Source organism: Centropristis striata, chromosome 21, assembly GCF_030273125.1.
Source record: "Centropristis striata isolate RG_2023a ecotype Rhode Island chromosome 21, C.striata_1.0, whole genome shotgun sequence".
NCBI classification, from domain to species: domain Eukaryota; kingdom Metazoa; phylum Chordata; class Actinopteri; order Perciformes; family Serranidae; genus Centropristis; species Centropristis striata.
In genome coordinates, this window is record NC_081537.1 from 24,557,078 (window position 1) to 24,576,503 (window position 19,426).

The window sequence follows — 19,426 nt, forward strand, 5'->3', positions numbered from 1 at the left end:
AGAACATAACAGGAGGGTTAAAAGACGTTCTGGAGTTCAGAGGGTTAAAGAACAAGAATCTCTGTCCATTCTGAAGCAGAATCTTTCTCATCTTATTAACAGGTGAAGACTCCGATCCCGTTCCTGCTTCACGGCACGTTACGAGAGTACCAGCACATCGGCCTGGACTGGCTGGTCACCATGTACGAGAAGAAGCTGAACGGGATCCTGGCAGACGAGATGGGTCTGGGCAAGACCATCCAGACCATCGCTCTGCTGGCTCACCTGGCCTGTGAGAAAGGTGACGACTTCCTCCTGATGAACCATTTACACAAACACAAACGTATCTTTCTGCAGTAGTTGAACTCCGATGCTCCTTTAACGTCCAGCTGCTGATGTTGTTATTCTGTGTTCAGGTAACTGGGGTCCTCACCTCATCATCGTCCCCACCAGCGTGATGCTGAACTGGGAGATGGAGCTGAAACGTTGGTGTCCCGGATTTAAAATACTCACGTACTTCGGCAGCCAGAAGGAGAGAAAGCTCAAGAGACAGGTAATACTTTTTTTATTTGTTTGGTTGTTTTTTTGCTGTACAAATTAAGATTTTTATTATTATTTTTATAATATATGTATGAATATGCTTTATAATATAATAATAGTATCATTATTATTTTTTCTATTAATTATAATAATAATAATAATAATATTTAGGCATTAAAAATATTTAATAGAGGCAAAATGATAGACATATCAAACACAACATGATGAAATATGACAGTATAACATGACAAAATAGAGGGCGGGGGGGGATGAATCAAAAAGGAAAATAAATAAATAAATAAAATAATAAGAGACAATATAAAATGTATAGGATCCTTTCAGTAATTCAGTTAGTTATATTGACATCAATAAATATTAATATTTCAGGTCAAATTTAGAGTTTTATACAATTTAAAATAAATTCATATTTAAAGTTTTATTATTAGTTTTAAATAAGTGTAATAATAATGTTTTTAAAATATTACATTCAATATCACATTTAGTTTTAAAGTAAATAAAAAATAATTCATATTGTTTTTTTAATTATTTGTTAAATAATAAGTTTAATACTACTACTAATACTTTTTTTTAATTAAAAAAAATGTTTTTATGGTCAACCTTATTATATTTAATGCGATTTCATTATGTTAAAAACAAAAATCCTACAATTTTCAGTATTACTGGTGAGCAGTTGTGGTTATTCAGTGCCTGATGCAAAACTCTGACACAAGGTTTTCTTTCCGCTCCCCATATCTGTGAGCCATATTAATTGTCCATTGTTTGTTTTAATCAACAGGGCTGGACGAAGCCGAATGCTTTCCATGTGTGCATAACTTCGTACAAGCTGGTGCTGCAGGACCACCAGGCGTTCAGGAGGAAGTCCTGGAGGTACCTGATCCTCGACGAGGCCCAGAACATCAAGAACTTCAAGTCCCAGCGCTGGCAGAGCCTGCTCAACTTCAACAGGTCGGTGCAGCCGCCGCGTGTTTATGTAATCTCAGGAGGAGACATGCACAAACTTCAGAGCTTTAAATAAACAGTTATGCTTCAAACCTGCAGAACTAAAAAGGTAGGACTGTTACAGAAACATCAAACATGCTGCAGGACGTGCACGAGCTGTCTGAAGTCTTTGGAGCTCTCTTACTTGGTGCACTTTACACTTTAAACTGGAGAATTGTTGCAGAAATGCTGCCATGATTGTATAAAGATACGACTTCTACATTTTATACCAGAGACAAGGAAACATGATGTTGTTACAGTCCAGCAGGTCTGGGTCTCATTTGAATTTTCCGAATTCCGATTCTGCTCATTGAGTCGCTGTTTTAGTTTCATAAATAGTCAAAAACAACATGCCATATATAAATGTAAAGATGGCTCTTTTACACTGCTCAGACTAGGCATGACTCATGTAGAGATTCTTGGTCTTGCCTGTTTATTTTCTGCATGACTCACATGATTCTCAGCAAAAATCTACAGTGAAATTATGTTTTATACCAGCAACATTACACCTGTTACTACAGTTTTAATGTCTGTATCTGTAGAACATGTCACAGCCATAAATATATATATTTAACTTCATACTACCTGTTTCTGTTAAATAATTAAAAGCCATGTATAGTTTCTATGGACAGAAGCCCTTCATTTGTTAACAAAAGGCTTTTATTCTGAAATATTTGCAGCACTGTGTAGTGGAAAATGCAGTAAAGTCAGGTTTCAAGTGCTGGCTTTTATTGTGTAAATTTGGCGCTAGAAATGATTTATTAGTTATTCATGATATTATCATGATATTATTTCAGTGTAAAATCCAAAGTTCAGAGATATCAAAAACATTTTTGAGTGCAGAATAAGCTTATGGCTTCTGTCTGGTTTAATTCTTCTACAAAATATTTTTCTGTGACTGCATCAAGAAAAAATGAGCTCCGACACAAATATTCCTGATATTTCCAGATCAAATTTTTCCCCTGTTTAATCTGGCAAACATCACGTGTCCATTTTCCCTCAAAGCTCTGCAGCCTGATATTATTCCTGCTCACTGTGTGACATAATAACCCAGTAGACTGAGACGATCACGGCTGCAGCAGGAGATCAGGCTCGTAGGCGGAAAATCTGAATAGGTGTCATCAGCAAGAAACAAGCTCTGAACAAACTAGTGGAGCTCATTGAAAGAAATCTCTCCTGTCTGTGGAGCTTCAGAGCTCATTTTAAAGATCCCTCTCTGTCTCACCTGCTGTCACTAAAACTATGTGTGCATTCAGCAATCATTCAAATTCACCAGAGAATGAAATATTTATCAGAGCTGTGTGGATGTGAATGTTAACCAGCTAATTTCATAATAAGAAATTTTAGTTGTTTTCCACATCATAGTGGTTGTAACTACACTAAGTTTCCTATTTTTGGCTGCTGGCCTGCTCCAGCTGGTGGCCATTTCTCTCTGTTGTAGAGAAGCCTCTACACACACACTTTTTTTATAACACACACTCTGAGTCAAAGATCTTCTTCAGGCATACACAGAGAATAAGGAGTGTGTGTATGCATGCAAAAAGGGTCTCCAGGGTGTTGTAGTCCTGTGAGATTTATTGGACTACAAACATGTAGACTAAGAGATAAAAAACTTTCATTTTTAAATAAAAAACTTTCATTTTTGGGAGAGGCATATTTTGAGCATGGGCATCAGACACGTTATTCCTTACATTGTGCACATTTTTTCTGAACCAATTAAAGGTGGAAATGTCATGCATTGCATAAAATTGTTATCTTCCATTTTATGGCAGCTTGCAACCAGTAAAGTACATTAGAGCAGTGTGTGACCTCAAAAACAGCAGGTGCATTGTTGCAGCTCTTGTAGATTGTTAAAATTGAAGTCCTGTGCTACTTTCATGTTTTATTTTGGCGGGCAAAGATGGGTACTGCAGGGTTTTCCCTTAGACTTAGGTGAGCCGCCCAAGCCCATGGAACAGGAAGCATGAAAAGATTTTACACATCTACTTTCATATCCTTGAAGTTATAGTTCATGCATTTACTGGACCAGATAAACCGCAGGTCTTAGACTGTTCTGTATTTATTGTGTGTTATTTTGTGGCTCTGGCAGTCGCCGCAGGAAAAAAAGGAAAAAGTTGTTGAACTTCTGTTTTGAGAACTCGCAGTTCGCAAACTGCAGTTTTGTCTGAAAGGGACAAATATCTCGTTTATTGTTTTATTATTATGCACATTCAGTTAGACCAGGCATGTCCAAACTATTCCACAAAGGGCCCTGTGGCTGCAGGTTTTCGTTTCAACCAAGCAAAAGCACACAGTTTGACCAATCAACTGTCTGAAGACTGAGATCAGTTGATTAACTGAGTCAAGTCTGGTGTGCTGCTGCTTGGTTGGAACGAAAACCTGCAGCCACACGGCCCTTTGTGGAATAGTTTGGACATGCCTGAGTTAGACGACCACGTTTTGTAGCCTAAATTTACAGAAACTGCTGCTTTTTTACAACCGTGAACTGTATGTGCATGTAGCGTGCAAAAAGCTCATATGTGTTGTTTTGGTCGTTTATGTTGCAGATTGTGTTGTTTTTTTCTCTCAGAAAGATTTCTGACTTTGAGATTTATCTGAGCTCCTTTGGTTCTCCCTTATCATTTATAATACTGAATGTATCCCCTCTCTCTCCTCTGGTTCCTGCAGCCACCGGCGGCTGCTGCTGACGGGAACGCCGCTGCAGAACAGCCTGATGGAGCTGTGGTCCCTGATGCACTTCCTCATGCCGCACGTGTTCCAGTCGCACCGCGAGTTCAAGGAGTGGTTCTCCAACCCGCTGACGGGGATGATCGAGGGCAGCCAGGAGTACAACGAGGGCCTGGTGAAGAGGCTCCACAAGGTGCTGAGGCCCTTCCTGCTGCGGAGGATCAAGATCGACGTGGAAAAGCAAATGCCCAAGAAATACGAGCACGTGGTTCGCTGCCGGCTCTCCAAGAGACAGAGATTCCTCTACGACGACTTCATGGCTCAGGCCTCGTGAGTAAACACACTCTGATGTTACAGAACACACGAGGGATGATCCCACAACCTGCAACTCTTAACAGACAGGAGAAAGATGCAAGATCGCTTCTTCTTTCTGTATCTGTTGAGAGTTGCACATGCTCATACTGATCAGGCAGGATGATGCATGGACTGGTGTCTTATGACTCCAGTTTTATTGTGTTTTTTAAATTGATCTTTTATTGAATTTGATTTATATTTGACTTCAAAGCTATGGAAGCCCATTTATTTAATCCTGGAAGTCATTATAATGGGAAAGTTTTGACTTATCTCAAGTGTCTCAAAACCAATAAAATATTCCTCAAAATGACTTGGCAACAAAAATAATTAGAAACATTCTCAGAATAATTAAAAAAAGTCTCAAAATAATAAAAAAAATCTCAAATTTATGAGTAAGTAACTAAAAATAGTCTTAGTATCTCAAAATAATGACTTAGTCATTTTGATTTTTAAGTCATTGTCTTGAGATATTAAGGAACTATTTTGAGATAATGAGTATCTTGAAATCATGAAAAACTAATAAAATAAAATAATAAAAAGAATTCTCAAAATAATGAGTTGGTACCCAAAAGTACTGAGAAACTTTCCCAAGATAATGACCTGGTAAATACTACAATAATTGGAAATATTCTTAGTATCTCAAAATAATGAAACCTTTCTAAAAATAACCTCCTCACCGTGCTGTCTCTTCTCTCAGGACTCGGGAGACGTTGGCCAGCGGTCACTTCATGTCCGTGATCAACATCCTGATGCAGCTCCGTAAAGTGTGTAACCACCCGAACCTGTTCGACCCGCGGCCCATCCAGTCCCCCTTCATCACGCAGCCCATCGTGTTCCACACGGCCTCCCTGGTGCAGGACGCCCTGGAGGTCCTCCCTCTCAAGGTGAGAAAAAAAACAGTTAATGCTCCGTTCATCTAAACCCTGTTCTGCTGTGAATTCACCAATCTGTAAATGTGTTTATTTATATATTTATTTTTTAGCATTAAATTTCCCTTTTTTCTTACCCTTACCGATTAATTGATTATGAATTATTTTTATTTTTATGTCAGGGATGTTCTGCTAAAATTAGAGATTTTTTTTTTTCTAAATAAATAAATAAAACATTGTTTTTTAGCATTTAGATTATTATCTTTTTAAAAAAATTATTAATTAAGTTATTTATTTTATTTCTGTCAGGGAATTTTCTGCTAGAAAAAAATTATAAATAAAATAAAATACAATGTCTTAATAAAAAAAACCCAAAGAAAATCACATTTTAATGTTGCAAGTGCCCCATTTTTGCAAAGGTGTCTTTCTTTAATATTATAATTTTTCCTTATTAAATACATTATTCTAATTAATTCGATTACTATATTACAATATTATTAATCATTTTTATTTTATTATAATAAATATTACTATCTTTTTTGTATTGATTACTTAATTACATTATTATTATAATTAATTAAATTATTTTAAATTATTTTATTTTATTCCTATATTAGGGAATGTTCTGCTAAAATGAGAGAAAATAAGAATTTAAAATGACCACGTATGGAACAGTCCTGAGGACTCAATGCTACATATGTAATATATATAATTCTATAACTGTGTGTGTTTGTGCTCCTCAGCGCTGCGACCTCTCCATGTTCGACCTCGTCGGTCTGGAGAGCCGAGTGTCTCGCTACCAGGCCGATATTTTCCTGCCACGGCACAAGGTCAGCCGCCAACTGATCCAGGAGATCGTGGAGTCCCCGGACCCCCCTCCCCGACCCAAACCGGTCCGCATGAAGGTCAACAGGTACACAGAGCTGCGACTTCAAAGACTTTATAACCACGAGTCAGCAGACAGAACAGCTGAGCCTGCAGCAGTTAATGTCCTCTGTACCTCAGTTAAAAGATCAAATCAGGATTATTCATGGATTTGCTACGAAAATGATGTAAATTCCCTTACTAAATATTTTCCTTAATAAGACTGTGAGCTGGCTTTTCTCTATACACTGATTCTGTTCTTTCTTTAGTATTAAAGTACTAAAGACGTTGACACAATCAGTCAAAATTAGACGATCTAACGGTTGGTGGTTCATAGTAAAAGTGGAATTGATTTTCCTTTTATCTTCCTGGCTGAGGATTCCTGCAGCAAACCTTTCAATCAGCTGTCTCCGAGTTTGTTTTTGCGTACTACAAAGTTCTTTTTACTTTTTTGTTTATACGGAAAGTCATGTGTCCTTTATTGGAAAATGGAGAAAATAAGTTTTAAAATTGTTTAACTATGTTTTTCTGATGTAATTTAGAAAATTAGAAACAGAATTTTACGTTTTCCTGTCACTATTTGGGCACATTTTGAAATACTAATGTATCTCAAAAAAGAGCTGTAACAATAAATTGTTCCCCAACTGTTATTTCATGCAAAAAAAAAAACTGGAAAAAAAAAAAGTTTTCAGACTTTAAAATATGGAGATATTCTGCTTTTTCTTTTGTGTGTATATTCATGTTGGATATAACTAAATAACCTTAGAAGAATAGTTTTTTAGAGAAGCTGGGATGGACATTTAAAAAAGACAAGGACATTTTATAGACCAAATGATTGATGGAGGGAATAATCTGCAGATTAATAGATAATGAAATTATCCGGAGCTGCAGCCCTGTTTTAGATTATTTTTTATAAGCAGGATGAATTATAAAAGTGTGCTTATCCTCTGCAAACTAAAGAATCAAAGCATCTTAATATCTGCAGCAACATGTTGAAGAACTATCAGCTCTGTTCTTCACTGGGAATATTTTTCATTTTCAAAGACAAACTGTACTATTTCACATCTTCAAAACAAAGAAAGAAGCTGTAGCAGCACTTTGGAAGAATCAGCTGAGATGTAACATTTGTATTAAGAGATATGAATGCATTGTTTTAACTGTTTGTTGTTCTGTGTGTCTCAGGATGTTCCAGCCGCCTCCTAAAAGTGATAACCGACCCGTTCTGCTGATGAACAAGCCGACCTGCTCCGTGCCGCCTGCGGCTCAGACGCCCAAACCTCCTCCGGTGATGGAGGTGGCCTCGACGCCTGCAGCCGCCCCCGTGGTGCAGCAAGGTGAGAGGGGAGAGGAGAGGGACTGGGCTCTGGAGTAACCGCAGACTTCCATGAAATAAAGACTTGTTTGTCTGGAAATAATGGGAATCTATCTCAAAATAATGACCGAGTGTATTGAGCTGATGAATGAGATGGTAACCCTGACAACTGTCATTTACATTTTCTAATTCTTCTTTTTTTAAAAGTTTACATCTCATCAAGAGTGATAAAATTGCTTTATTTTTTAGAGGGTACCACATGAAGGCTGTGTGTTCAAATTTGCGATTTTGACAAACTTGATCTTTTTGGGAATTAAATTCAAGTCTCCCAAAGTAGTTAACAAATAAAGGCAAGTACACGTGTCTTAATCTGTAACAGTAACATAAAGTTTTTATTAACTTTATTTGCAAGAAATTCAGGCTTTGCAGGCGTACTTTTTGTCCTAATTCATTTGATTATTTATCAGGTTTACTGTAGCCTCTTGTATTGTTGATATTCATGTCTTTCTCAGACTTTTAATTTATGCATTTTATTTTCAGTGGTGTGTTCTGTGGCGACGGCGGCCCCGCCCCGCCCGTCCCTGCACCCCTCCGCTCAGACCGCAGTGAGATCGAGCGCCCCGAAGCCGGTTCTGACCGTCCGGCCCCCCACCGCCTCCTGCACCGCCAGCATCCCGGCTCACCCCAGCCCCAACCCCACCAACGTGCTGCCCCAGAGGGTCCTGCTCAGCCCCGACATGCAGGCCAGGTTACCCTGTGAGTGTCACTGACATCTGTTTACTGTTCAGCTGTTGTTTTATCTGGAGAGTTCACTGGGACCTTGTTTTTCACTGCAATATTTAAGTTCTGCAGCTTTATGGAAACAGCACCATCATGGCTAGAAGTAGGCAGAATACAATTGTTTTTGTGCAATTTAATGATTTATTTAACAATAATTGGAATGAAAGAATTCATATATACACAACATTTTGGCATGAGGCTCCACATGCTACACATACTGAACTATTTACATTTTTTACAACCTCTCTTGTCCTGTCCTCTCCTCTCTGCTCTGTGTTAACTGCCGAAAAATTCAGTTAAAGTTTCACAGAATTAATGTCATGTGATTGTTAGTTTCAGCCAAGTCATTTATAACTCATTTTTTACAGGATCTAGTTACTGCAAGCCATTTATTTTTGACATTTTTTTTAAAATAGAGCTGTAGAATAAATATCACTATTTGTTATTTAAAGCTCAGATTTTTTTCAGTTATTTTTCTTGCAAAACAATCTATACAAACAGTAAAAGACTCCATAATAACAATAATCAATAAAGAAAAGAAAAGAAAAATACATTAATAAGATAAATAATAATAATAAATAAAATAAGTAATGATGATGATGATGATGATGATAATAATAATAAATAAAATAGAAAATAATAATCATAATAATAATAAATGAAAAAATAAATAAAAAGATAATAATACTAAGGGGAAAAAAATGGACATTTTAGCAATTCCAAGACTTGTACTTTTGTAACTTTTTGTATTTTGATCCAGTTCAGCAGGTGGAGAAACACACACACACACACACACACACACACACACACACACACTGTTATGACCCGGCTCGTTTTGGAGAGCAGTAACATGTAATTGAGATAAGAAATGAGGTGGAATGCAACACTGGGCAGTTCTGGTTAAGGTCAAGCATGTATTTAACCAGAGATAGAATGCTCTTGCAAAACACTATACAAAGTTGAATAAATTAGTTACCGAGCTCTTGTCTTAAAAGAAAAAGCAAAAAAAGTACAAAAAGAGGTCAGCACCCATAAGCTTTCAAAAACAACAGACAAAACAAACTAAAATGATGATGAATAAATAAATAAAAAGATAGTAATAATACTAAAGGGAAAAAAGACTTTTGTAACTTTTAGTATTTTGATCCAGTTCAGCAGGTGGAGACACACACACACACACACACACACACACACACACACACACACACACTCTCCTGCCTGTAATGTTTCTAATCCCTGTCTCCTTCCTGTTTTCCTCCTCAGCCGGTGAGGTGGTGAGCATCGCTCAGCTGGCCTCTCTGGCGGGCCGGCCCGTCTCGTCCTGTCAGGGCAGTAAACCCGTCACCTTCCAGCTGCAGGGCAACAAGCTGACTCTGTCTGGAGCTCAGATCCACCAGGTCCCAGCAGCGTCCCCTCGCCCAGTGCAAGGTACCAGTCTGACATTATATTTATTTAAAACTGATCCATGAATAAAGCAGTTATTGAGCATAAAGAGTCCCTGATTCTAACCCTCTGTCTGGTCTCTGCAGGTAACGTGATGCACCTGGTGTCCAGCGGCGTGCAGCACCACCTCATCAGCCAGCCGGCGCCGCTGGCGGTCCAGAACTCGGGTGGCGCTCATCCAGCGAACGCCGCCGCCGCTCACAACGCTGCAGCTCAAGGTTCATATCTGATCCTCTCTTTATCTTCTCACACTAAGAGTAACCAAACAAAGAAAATATTATCTTAAAGGGCTTTTTAATCAAATAATTATATTATATTTTTTATTTAGTAGTTTCTACTTACATTTTAAATTTTACTATTGATATATCTTTTATGTTTATTTATTGTTTTTATTTATTTAGGGTATTCATTTAACAATTAATAAGTATTGACTTTCCTTAGAGAAAAAGTTTTGGTTTGTTAATCTTGTTTTTTATCCTTTATTGTTATTTTTGCTTACCTGTAAATTGTATTTTTCTTTTTTCTTACTTCTTTTTTCTTATTTATAATTTTTCTTATATATATTTTTAATTTTATTTCTATTGCTATACATTTTATTTTTATTGATTTAATTACAATTATGCTTTTTATTTTTATGTATTCATTGTTTTTTTATTTAATGTTTTTCGTCTTTTTTTAATTTCATTTGTAAATCTTATTTATCTTTTTCTTTCTGTCTCACTTTCTTTTCTTTTTTTTTTATTTAGTATTTTTTAAGTAATATTTTTAATGTATTTTATTGCTTCAACTTTAATTTTTATTTCAGTTTTTCACTCAAAAATATGTGATTTAATTGTTTGTCTTTTAAAAAATCTATATTTAATTTCAATATTACCATGTTTCAGGCACAAAGTTATTTTACTGCTCTACATTTGTCTGAAATGGGTTTGAAACCGAATGTATTTAATCTGTCAGTATTCTCACAGCGGTTTCTTTTGTCCCGTGTCTCAGTGGCGCCCTCCCTGGTGAGCAGCCCCGGCGTGGTGAAGATCGTCGTGCGTCAGACATCAGGCAAGGACGGCGGGCCGGTGCCCACGCTGGCCGTGGCCCCCTCCCCTCGTGTTGCTCCTCAGGCCTCCCCCTCCCCCCACCCCCACGCCACCGCCCCCCCTGTCAGAACCGCGGCCCCGCTGCAGCTCGCCCAGCGCTCCCCCGGCCCCGCCACCGCCCACTACACTATCGCTCCCCCCGGGAACCCTAGCCCCGCCCCCAACCAGCCCCACCCCCCTCGCCCCGTCCTCAAAGTAGTGCAGCCTCCTGCAGCGAGCACGGAGCCGCCAGGTGAGGCAGCGAGCTCCAGATTCTTCTCTCTCTTTTATAAAGCTCAAATGACGAGTTGAACTGGGTCACATCATTCATTTTTCCCCCCTGATGTCTCATTCCACATTAGAGCTCCAGAAATGTGCACAATGTCAAACGAAACATGGAGAAGATCTCAAACCAGAAATACTTTTTAAATTAGAATTAAAACCATTTAAAGCAATAAACCAGTTGTCTGTAAGTGAGGAATGGCATCAGAAAAATAAGATTTTCTCTTGAGAATTATACGGAAAAACGCTGATTTCTCCTCAAAGTCTAGTAGGGTTGGCACTCACAATACATGCAAGTCACAATAAGATATTATAGTGATAATAAACATGACGATAACAACAGCAAATAATCTTTTTCCGCCTGCATATTATGTCCACAAAGGAAACTTTATCTCTCAGTCAGTTCTTCTCACTTCAGTCATTTTTATTGCACCAAAATGAAATTCGTCTTGTTTTTAACATACAAAAAAACAAGAAAATATTTAGTGAAGAAAAAGTTTCCTTATTTATTTGTATTTTATTTATTTATAATTGTTTTAGGTTTTTTTTTATTATGCTTTTTTTTCTTTTCACCAACAAATAGGGACATATTCAACACAAAAATCTAGTTAAATAAATGTATTTATTTTTTCAATGTCATTTTTTCACTCAGCTCAGCACCATCTAGTGGACTGAAAAAGCTTTTGTTTTCTTAGTACGATACCAAAAAAACTGATTTGTATTTACAAAAGTTGTAATTTATAAACTAAATATCCATACATGGTGTCAGTGTATTAATCAGATTCAATCAAAGTCTGACAAAACAAATCACAGAAGATTAGCAGATTCTGACATTTCCTATTATGTACGTTTTAGACATAAACATCATAACTCTTATTTGGAATCTTGGTTGTTTGCTGTATCGATTATTTCCCTTCACCCCTGCAAAACATACAGTAAAAGTTAAGATAAACGGCTGGTAAAATAAACACACATTGACTTCTGTAGATTAATGTGATAATAAAGGCTTCAAAAGTTTGGACATTTTTCATTTTGAAATCTTCATCAAGTGCTTAAATTTGACTGTTAAAAGCTGTTTGAACTCTGACTAATTTTAATAAGTTAATAGATCAAATGTTGGAGCCAAAGTTTAGTTTTTTAGGGAGAAACTGAAATAAAGCCCCTGGTCATTTGCTCTGCAGGATCTTGACACCGCTCTGCTTTGTCCTCTCAGCTCCAGTCCAGGTGTCCTCCTCGTCCTCCTCATCCTCTGTGTCCAAGTCTTCAGCAGCAACACGAGACGCCAGCAGCAGCAGCCAGACGCCCGTTACCTCCAAGTCCAGACCCAGCACGGCTGCTAAGTCCTTCCCTGCACGCCGGAGAGTCCCCCGCCCCCCGCCGCGCTCTCCGTTCCACATGGTGAACAAGCTGCACCTCATGAACAGACTTATTTATCTCTAAACAGATGATTTTCTCCTCATGTTGCAGCTGTTCTAACATGTTTCCCCTCTTCTTTATTATTTTACTATTATCTTATTTTATATAATTCTATTTTATGGTTTTTCTTGTTTTTAACATGCAAAAAAACAAGAAATTATTTAGTGGAGAAACAGTTTCCTTATTTATTTGTATTTTATTTATTTATAATTATTATTTTGTGTATGTTTTTTTTTTCTTTTCACCAACAAATAGGCATATTCAACACAAAAATCTAGTTAAATAAATAAATTTATTTATTTATTTAATGTCATTTTTTTTTTACTCAGCTCAGCACCATCTAGTGGACTGAAAAAGCTTTTGTTTTCTTAGTATGATACCAAAAAAAATCAGATTTTTATTTACAAAAGTTGTAATTTATAAACTAAATATCCATACATGGTGTCAGTGTATTAATATAATTCCATGCAAAATGTCACTATTTTACAACCCCCATTTAAAAAAAAAAAAAAAAAAAAAAAAAAAAAAAAAAAACCCTAAATGAAAACCAAATGCATCAAATTTCAATCAAAGTCTGTCGGTTTAAACATAAATGTACTGTCTTTGTGCACTTTTCAATTGACTTAATTGTATGTATATATATATTTTTTTTTTTCTTTTCTTATTTAACTATGTATCTCTTATACATTTTATTTTTCTCCCATATTAATGTGATTGTGCAGTTTCATGGTATTATTGTAGACACGACCTTGAGATCTGATTCTTCTTCTCTCTGCAGTCGTGGCTGTCCGACAGCTACAAACATCAGCGTGACAGCCGGCTGGACTTCATCTTCCGGGTCAACGAGAACCGCTGTGCAGCGAAGCCCATGTACGGCCGCGAGGTGCTGGACTTCCTGACGTTCCTGCCCGGCCCCCGGCCCTCTCCGGCCCCTCTGAGCGCTGAGGGGGAGTGGGGCCGCTCGGGACAGGCCAGCTGTCTGTTCGCTCAGTGGCAGAACAAGTTCGACCTGTGGTTCCAGAGCCACGCGGTGAGGGAGGCCATCCACAGCGTGGAGGAACGTCTGGAGCTGCTGAAGGAGGTCGTAGACAGGTAGGGCTACTACTCTCATTAGACAAGAGCTTATTTTTATATATATCTATCTATATATATATATATATATAATTCCACATGTGTTCATGAATAGTTTTGATGAATCTACAATGTAAATAGTCATGAAAAACAAAAGAGTTTGTTCTCTCATTAAAGAAGAGCTTTTATCTCTAACAGTTATTTATTGTGTCTGTTTCCAGGTTTACGTTTGCGATCCCGCCGGTGATAATTAATAATAAATGATAAAACATTTGATTAAAAAATTATTAAAATCAAAGAAAATTAATAATAAAGAAATAAATAGTAAATACTAATACAATACAATAAAAGGCCAGACTAAAAACTAGATGAAATTGATAAAAAGACAAATAAAAAAGGAAGTAAAATTTCTGAAAAATAATGTAAAATTCACACCAAAAAAAATAGAATAAATAATGAAAATAATAAAATGCAATAAAATATTTGAGTTAAAACTGATAAAGAAATACAATTAAAAAGAACAGAAATTAAAAATAACAGATAAAATTAAGTTTCGTAAAGTTTAACAAATTCAGTAAGATAACTCAAAAATTAATATAAATAAATAAATGTCTCTAAAGCTTTCCAATTCAAATATGTTTTGTGTTGGCTGAATTTGTAGGTTTTAAGTTTATGCAGCCTTTGTTTTAGCATATCTCACTTTATGAAAATAACGGTGACTCTGGGTTTATTCTCTGATGATAGAAGAGTTTTTATCTCTAACTGTTATTTATTGTGTCTGTTTCCAGGTTTACGTTTGCGATCCCGCCGGTGGAGGCTCCTCAGATCTCCATGCACTGCTGCCACCCTCCTCCGTCTCTGAGCCACCACCAGACAGTCTTCTCCTCCTTACTCTCCTCTCAAGTCACTCCGCTCACTCGCAGTCTGCACCGGATCCAGTGCAACATGAGGACGCAGTTCCCCGACCTCAGGCTCATCCAGTACGACTGCGGTAAGGAGGCAGGATGGGAAAAATAATACAGTATAAAATATCGCTGCTGGGAGTTTGTTCCATCTTAATATGACAGAAGACAATTATCTACTTATTATTTATCTGCAGGTCATAAAATTTCCTTGTTAAATGTATTTTTTCTTCTGGTCCGCTCTGGTGTTTAAGGGAGCAAAATTAATTGTTTTATTTATTTATTTTATTTTTTAATTTATTTATTTTTTTATATATGGATTTAAAATAAAAAATATAACAAAATACATAATTTTAAAGACTAAACTAAAAACCTTATACTTTAAAGTATATTTAAAGCTTCCACCTAAATGTTAAAATTTCACAATATTATAAAGAACAATGAATTAACATACAGAAAATAATATGACTTCATATTTGTGATGAAAAAGTACAGAAAAGCAGATCTACTTTCACCTGTAGCTCCATTTTTTTTTTTTAAGAAAATAATTAGTCTTATAAAATCTGCAATTTCACATAAAAATCAATCAGATAAAGACAGTTCTCCTGACTGAAAAGTGTGTTTTCTTTGAAAAAAAGAAGCTAATACTACACAGTTTATCATAAAAAGAAACATTTGTTTGTGCACGTGTTTGTACTTTGTGTTTATCTTTTGTGTTTATCTTTTGTGTTTATCTTTTGTGTTTATCTTTTGGTATTTGATTTAATTTTTCTGACTGTCATGACATGCTGTTTTATATCTGAATTCTCCTGTTATTCGTAAGTCTGAAAAGCTTTTTATGTTCCGTTTATGTGATTGTGTCTTAAAAAAAGAAAGAAAAGAGAGAAAAATGATTATTCTCTGTTTATGTACCTAAATAAATAATGAAGTTGTGTTGTTTCTATGTGCAGGTAAGCTGCAGACTCTGCACACGTTGCTGAGGAAGCTGAAGACGGGAGGCCACAGAGTTCTGATCTTCACTCAGATGACTCGAATGTTGGACGTGTTGGAGCAGTTCCTCAACTACCACGGACACATCTACCTCCGCCTGGACGGCAGCACCAGGGTGGAGCAGAGACAGGTGAGCAACCGCAACCCTCACATTAAATTCATTTATATACGATTATTTATTCTATTTTCCTTATTTATTTATTTATTTTATGTATTATTTCCTTTTTAATTTGTATTTTATTATATACTTTTATTGTATTTACATATTTTATATATATATATATATATATATATATATATATTTATTTATTTATTATTATTTTTTTAATCATTATTATAAGCATTATTATTTTTCTTATTATGTATTTTGTATCTTGTACATTTTATTTTTCTCACATATTAAAGTGATTATACAGTTTAATGTTGTAGACACTCTGAGATCTGTATGCTTTTTTTAATAACAGGGTTGGTACGGGTGCTTGAAATCCTTGAAAATGCTTGAATTTAAATGTATTTTCAAGGTTTAAAAAGTGCTTGGATTTTAGAAAAGTGCTTGTAAATGCTTGAATTCTTGCATTTCTCTTGCAATCTGAACATGTGATTATCTATAGTCTATAGATGGATATAGTCAATGTAAAAAATAATGAGTAGCCTATCTGAAATGAAGACCGTTCCTCCTAAAAGTGTAATACCATCGCTGTTGGTATGGTTAAGTGAAATCTCCCCCTTCTAGTATGTAAGTACTCGTGTAAAATATGCAATTTACAACAGGTGTAAGATACTGGAAAAGCTTGAAAATTTACCTTGTAAGTCCTTGAAAAATACTTGAATTTGACCACTGCTAAAGTGTACGAACCCTGTAATAAAATCAATAAAAAGAATTGGGAGGGAGGAAAAAATAAATTAAATCAAAGTCGGTGTGTTGTCTCTGTAGCTCACTCTTCTCTGTTCCCGTGCTCTCTCTCCTTCAGTCTCTGATGGAGCGCTTCAACGCAGATCGTCGTATCTTCTGCTTCATCCTGTCGACTCGCAGCGGCGGCGTGGGCGTGAATCTGACCGGCGCCGACACCGTCGTCTTCTACGACAGCGACTGGAACCCGACGATGGACGCTCAGGCTCAGGACCGCTGCCACCGCATCGGCCAGACCAGAGACGTCCACATATACAGGTACCAGGCTTTAATATATCTACAGCTGCTTTATAGAGGAGGAAGAGTCAAAACATCTTTAAGTCACATACAGTAGGGTGGATTCGGGTAATGTGGGACACTTAAGGTTTGGCTGGTTTATTTCCTGCTTAAAGTAAATATAGTCATCAAAACCTTTACTATTGGTCTACCATGGGTGTCATGTGACTGAAATTACATAAAACATTTTTAAATTTAGAAAAATATAACAAAGTCAAAATTGCAAAAAGTGCCCCACTTTACCCGAATTCACTGTATATTAAACTTTTATTTTTTTCACCTTTAAACACTTAGACACACAACAGATAGATTTAAATGAACAAGGTTTTTTTCAAGCTAACCACTTTTCTAAGTTTTATGTCCAAAATGTCTGTGAAAAATGTTTGTCTTCAGCATAGTTAAATAGCAGACGAGGAAACGATAAGATTTTAGATCGATGGTGTGTGAAGGAGAAGAATGAGGAATGAGAGTAACAGAAGGAGGAAATGGTGTTTGATGAAGTTGTCAGTCAGGTTGCTGCAGTTCCCCTTGAAGAATAAATGTGATTTTAACACCATATTAATGTTGTTTGAATGTTTGTCTTCAGGCTGATCAGTGAGCGAACGGTGGAGGAGAACATCTTAAAGAAAGCCAACCAGAAGAGGATGCTGGGAGATATGGCCATCGAAGGAGGAAACTTCACCACCGCCTTCTTCAAACAGGTCAGAGGTCACTGTGGATATTTTACAACAGTATCAATCAATTTAACTCTATTGTGTTTGCACCTTTCACACAGTTAGTGCAGCTCAAAAAGCTTCACAGATGACAGAACAAAGGAAGAACATTTTTTAAATCAAGAGACCAATGCACAAAATGGATAAATAATAATAAACATTTTATTAAAGAAAATTAAAAATAGTAAATAAATGTTAATATTATTCAATAAAAGACAAGACAAGAAAACCGATAAAAAGACAAAAATAATTGAAATAAAGAGAAAAATGTTAAGAAAAAAATAGATAAAATTTAATTTTAAAGTTTAATAAAATCCAATAAAAGATTAAAAACTAGAACAAATTGATAAAAAGACAAGGATAAATCAAATCAATGAGAGGGATAGAATGTGAGAAAATAACAGTTAAATAGTTTTAAAAAATTACATATTATATTATTAAAAATATAAAACAATAGTAAATATGATGAAAATAATAAAAAGCAATAAAAGACCAGACTAAAACTAGATAAAACTGTTAAAGAAGACAAAGATAAATACAATTTAAAGAAGGGATGTGAAATGTCAGAAAATTGATAAAATTAAATAATTAAATGCTTAAATACAATAAGTCAAAAAATAATATAAATAATGTGTTTATATTGTCTATGTTAATCTCTCCTCCTTCTGTTAATCATGACGATGAATCATTTCTTTATTCAACAAGAACCTGTGGGTGTGTTGATGTTGGAGACATTAATAAATAAATAAATGAAGTGTTTTCCTGCCCTCGTCCCTCTCATCAGATAACTGACGGCTCTCTGCGGTTTGAAGTGTTCAGTCGTTCAGACGTTTCCTAATAAATAAAGCCCTCTTAAGAGTAACTGCTCTTTCTGAGTGTGTTTAATGTTGGGAGATCAGGAGGTGAAGAGCCTCCTCGTCTTTGTCTCCTTCCTCTCTTGAACGAGTTGTTTTGTTCCTCAGCAAACGATCCGCGAGCTCTTCGACATGAACGAAGGAGAGAAGAGGGAGGCGGCCGTGGAGCTGACGGTGGCGCAGAACTACGAGGAGGAGAACGTCAGCAAGCAGAGCACCACCATCCTGGAACAGGTCAGTTCATATATATTCTTCTTCTTATAATTATTATTATTATTATTATTATTGTTAATTAACCAGAGCACCACCATCCTGGAACAGGTAGATCCATCATATATATACAGTCATGGAAAAAATTATTAGAACCTTGTTTTCTTGTTAATTTTAATGCCTGGTAAGACTAAAGGTACAATTGTTTAGACAAATGTATTCATAACAACAAAAATACCTGATAAGAGCTTAATTTAAGAGCTGATATCTATTTTCCATGGTTTGATTGATAATAATCAAAATCATCATCAAGAAAACCATTGAAAATGTCTAGATATCAGCTCTTAAACTCTTATCAGCTATTTTTGTTGTTATCTTTATATTTTAGTTGTACCAGGCATTAAAATAAACAAGAAATTCAAGAAAACAATATCTATTTTTCCATAACTGTATAAAAAAAGAAGAAGTTAAGAAGTTTTTAATATATATATATATATCTCTGACCATGTTAATGTCTCTTCAGGGTGTGTGTGTGTGTGTAATCTTACTGTATTAATATATAAATATCCCTGCAGGCTCTGTGTCGGGCGGAGGATGAGGAGGACATCGTTGCTGCGTCTCAGGCCAAAGCGGAGCAGGTGGCGGAGCTGGCTGAGTTCAACGAGAACATCCCGCTGGACGACGGGGCGGAGCAGGAGGAGGTGGAGGAGCTGTCCAAGGCCGAGCAGGAGATCGCCGCGCTGGTGGAGCAGGTGAAGCAGCGAGCAGCTCTGAAGCTGGATTATTAACTTTAATAATGAGGATATAACTCTGACTGTCTGCTCTGTCCGTCTGCAGCTCACGCCCATCGAACGATACGCCATGAACTTCCTGGAAGCTTCGCTGGAAGACGTCTGCAAGGAGGAGCTGAAGCAGGCAGAGGTAACAC

At 36.5% G+C, this 19,426-nt stretch overlaps 1 protein-coding gene across 2 annotated transcripts in view; it reads left to right on the forward strand.

The window, feature by feature from the left end:
• Positions 1-19,426, forward strand: part of srcap (Snf2-related CREBBP activator protein) — a 48,399-nt gene that overhangs the window by 22,224 nt on the left and 6,749 nt on the right. For both annotated transcript variants that reach the window (XM_059324050.1, XM_059324051.1), the window contains 20 exons: positions 103-280; positions 396-532; positions 1,316-1,485; positions 4,186-4,515; positions 5,237-5,423; positions 6,152-6,321; positions 7,455-7,606; positions 8,125-8,340; positions 9,628-9,792; positions 9,894-10,025; positions 10,798-11,127; positions 12,370-12,554; positions 13,351-13,664; positions 14,432-14,634; positions 15,496-15,665; positions 16,507-16,703; positions 17,308-17,422; positions 18,397-18,522; positions 19,074-19,250; positions 19,336-19,419. In XM_059324050.1, coding sequence (XP_059180033.1) covers positions 103-280; positions 396-532; positions 1,316-1,485; positions 4,186-4,515; positions 5,237-5,423; positions 6,152-6,321; positions 7,455-7,606; positions 8,125-8,340; positions 9,628-9,792; positions 9,894-10,025; positions 10,798-11,127; positions 12,370-12,554; positions 13,351-13,664; positions 14,432-14,634; positions 15,496-15,665; positions 16,507-16,703; positions 17,308-17,422; positions 18,397-18,522; positions 19,074-19,250; positions 19,336-19,419 — 3,738 coding nt within the window. The remainder of the gene's footprint in view (positions 1-102; positions 281-395; positions 533-1,315; positions 1,486-4,185; positions 4,516-5,236; positions 5,424-6,151; positions 6,322-7,454; positions 7,607-8,124; positions 8,341-9,627; positions 9,793-9,893; positions 10,026-10,797; positions 11,128-12,369; positions 12,555-13,350; positions 13,665-14,431; positions 14,635-15,495; positions 15,666-16,506; positions 16,704-17,307; positions 17,423-18,396; positions 18,523-19,073; positions 19,251-19,335; positions 19,420-19,426) is intronic.